General features: G+C 51.9%; 1 protein-coding gene across 1 annotated transcript; it reads left to right on the forward strand.

Annotated features, from left to right (window-relative positions):
- Positions 1 to 586: 586 nt before the first annotated feature.
- Positions 587 to 2,421, forward strand: LOC130528811 (regulator of G-protein signaling 21-like). Its single transcript, XM_057038547.1, has 5 exons — positions 587 to 858; positions 935 to 1,024; positions 1,188 to 1,249; positions 1,418 to 1,584; positions 1,666 to 2,421. Exons 1-5 carry the CDS (start codon positions 773 to 775, stop codon positions 1,858 to 1,860), a joined length of 600 nt encoding a protein of 199 aa, XP_056894527.1. The 5' UTR covers positions 587 to 772; the 3' UTR covers positions 1,861 to 2,421.
- Positions 2,422 to 3,134: the final 713 nt, after the last annotated feature.

Here is a 3,134-nt window from a genome sequence, read left to right on the forward strand (position 1 = left end):
TCACTTCTAACTCCTTCCTATAAATGGTCACTTCAAACTGAAGCTCCGGTTCAAACCAGCTAACCTGGATACCTGAAAAAGGTTTCTTTTCTCCCCAACCCGACATTTTTGCCAACTTTGAAATTGCTGGAAGTGTAAGAGCATTTTTAACGGTGTTGCTTTTTATAGAAGCCCTTATCAAGGTGGCAGGATGTGGCCTCACTATCTGTACTAACCTGTCGTAAACATGCCATTGTGACGCGGCTAACTGATGCATCCACGCCCGTTGAAGCCAAGCATGAAAGGACTCGCTGAAGGGAGTGTTCCAGAGACGCGGTGAATCAGTTCAGACACGTAGCTGCGCTAAAATGCATTTTAACGGCAACGAAAAAAGGGCTTTTAGAAGATTCGTTCAAGTACGTAAAAGCTCAACAGGAATGATTGTCAGTCTGACGTGGTAAAAACGTCGCTGCACATAAAACCACTCGAGGAAGGAGAGAAAAGTTCCATCACACAACTTTATTTTAGGACTAAGGCATCGAGGCGGCCATGTTCGTCATAACTTGACCTTCCACGTATAAATATAAACCCGCAGGAAACTCTGGGAGGGAATGTTTATGCAGCGACAGCCTATCATTGCATCAGAGCCCAGAACTGTACCAGGGCATGTCTGTTTATACAGCACCAGCCAATCCCGCCAGAGACCTGTCCCTCAAGCTCCGCCTCCCCACCGCTGGCTGGAGAGAAGCTATAAAGTTGCCTGACAGGTTGAAGAGGTAGAATCAGACAAGACATGAGAGAGAACCTCCCATCCTTAAACATGGCGTTCACCGACTGCATGAAACAAAGTGACCTGAGCACAGAGAAGAAGGCTAAAATGTAAGTTCCTCAGCTCTGAGAGGCTCTGAGGCTCCTGTGGCATAAACGGTTCCTTGATTAGTCTTTCTCATTTCAGGAGGAAAGACTGGAGGAACAGATTAGGCTTTTTCCTGAAGCTGAATTCGTCTCACTCGATGTTCCATCTGATGAAAAACAGATCCTACAGGTAAGGTTGCATTGGGAGACGCCACCTTTGCTCCTCATGACGATGCTTTTATCATAAGTGATCCAAAGGTTCTGCACTTTAATGAGGCTGAGGCAACAGACGGGCGTTTTAGGGTCGGCTTGCACAGACCTCTCATGCACACTTCCTGCTCCTCTGTCCTCAGACCAAGCGTTGATGACGTCAACCAGTGGGCCCAGTCACTTGACACACTACTTAGCAATAAATGTAAGTATGCTCGTTGCATTAAATAGCCTCAAAGGTCAGGCATTAAGGGACGGGGGCGGAACCACCTCGATGACACGGGCGCGCTGTAATGGCGCTCGCCTTATTCCGCCTCGCACCGACAGGCAAGCAGCAGCCTGCCTCTGAACCTCCTCGTTTCCTCTCCCGCAGATGGAAAAACCGCCTTCTGCGTCTTCCTCAAATCGGAGTTCAGCGAAGAGAACATCGAGTTTTGGACGGCCTGCGAGGAGTTCCGCGCGCACACCTCCCAGGAGAACCTGCTCTCCAGGGCCAGCAGCATTTACGAGGAGTTTGTCAAGAACGAAGCTCCCAAAGAGGTAACGGAGGCGATCCTCCTGCTGGGTTCGGACGGCTCCTGCTTGTGTCCCTGCTGATGTTCTCCGTTGGTCTGCTCGCAGATAAACCTGGATTTCCACACCAAGAACGCCATCATGCAGAGCCTCCACGAGCCGCACGCCAACATCTTCATGGCAGCTCAGAGGAAGGTCTACAGCCTGATGGAGAACAACGCTTACCCGCGGTTTATTCACTCCGACCTCTACAGAGAACTGTGCAACGCCGCCAGGAGGGAGAGGCGCCACATCAAGCCCTAGGCAGAGGAGCCGCTCGGCCCGGGTCGTTTGTTTACCCTCGTGACTGTGACTGTGATGTTCTGAGCGCCACCTCCGGCCAACAGATGCAAATCCCAAACACAAACATTGTTGCCGAGCGTGGAAACATGCAAACGGAATCAGATCTTTTCTTTCTTCTAACCGGTCCTGGTGAGAATTTCAACACCCTGCGGGACACCGAGTGGTCCGGGCAGCAGCCCTGAAGGTCACGCGTCCCAGCCCCCCCATCCCAAACCTGCCTTGCATGACCTTTGGAACCGGAGCTGGTTCCCGTTCTGAGCGTGTTTGTACGGCTGATTTCCTGTGTTCAGTTCTGTCGTCGCGTCGCTCGAAGCCTGCTGATGCTAATCTGTTTACAGAAAGAAAAAAGTGCACTTCTAATTTATTCAGGACCGGCGTCATTTCCAGCAACGCCCGTATTTATGCGTGTGGACGCCACCGTATCTATTGGCAGCGCTGCGATGCTGCAGGTCTTTAATGTATGTATCCTTGTGGAGCAGCTGGACTGCTGGAGGAATAAAGTCTATTCTTCAGTGCTCAGAAGCTTTTCCTGTTTTCTGTCCGCTGTGGGGGAGTTAATGGCGTCCACGCCACATTTCGCCTGACCTCCGCAGCGATGACACGAGCTGAAGCTTTCCGACGGACATTTTAACAACGTGGTTCCAAAATCTGACGTGAGGAGCTGAAACTGTCTCCAGCATAGCAGGTGGTTGATGTAATAAAGAGACAGAACTGGTTTTTTATCCTTCTGGAACATCTCGATCCTTCCTGCATTCCTGAGCCGTAACAGAGGTATCTACGGATGGGGGGGGGGGGTCGTCTCTGCCCGCTGTTGCCGGGTCGTGACGGGGTGAGCTGGCTCTCCCACGTCGTGACCCCAGCTGGCGGACATGTTGGTCCACAACGTCCCCTCCGTTGGTGGACCCAACCTGTGTTTAAAGGACAGGTGGTCTTTCCACCTCCGCGTCTCCTGATCTGGACCCGACGTCATCGTCTTTCGAAGCCTCTCGGGCAGCGATCACCCTAACGGGGCGATCGAACAGGTCACACGTCACGTGTGTCACTTATATCACCCATGAAGACACGGGACGTTCTGAATGAACCCCAGTGGAGCCAAGCCTGAAGGGATCGGCAGCTTCGGGACTCCTACGGTGGCCCGGAGGGGAATTCCTTCAATTTCCTGCCCTGGTTTAGTTTAGATCAACACACATTCCAACTCTCACATAACTCTTGTCATGGCCGGCGTCATCGCCGTC

The sequence above is a fragment of the Takifugu flavidus genome, chromosome 7, assembly GCF_003711565.1.
Source record: "Takifugu flavidus isolate HTHZ2018 chromosome 7, ASM371156v2, whole genome shotgun sequence".
Taxonomy (NCBI): Eukaryota; Metazoa; Chordata; class Actinopteri; order Tetraodontiformes; family Tetraodontidae; genus Takifugu; species Takifugu flavidus.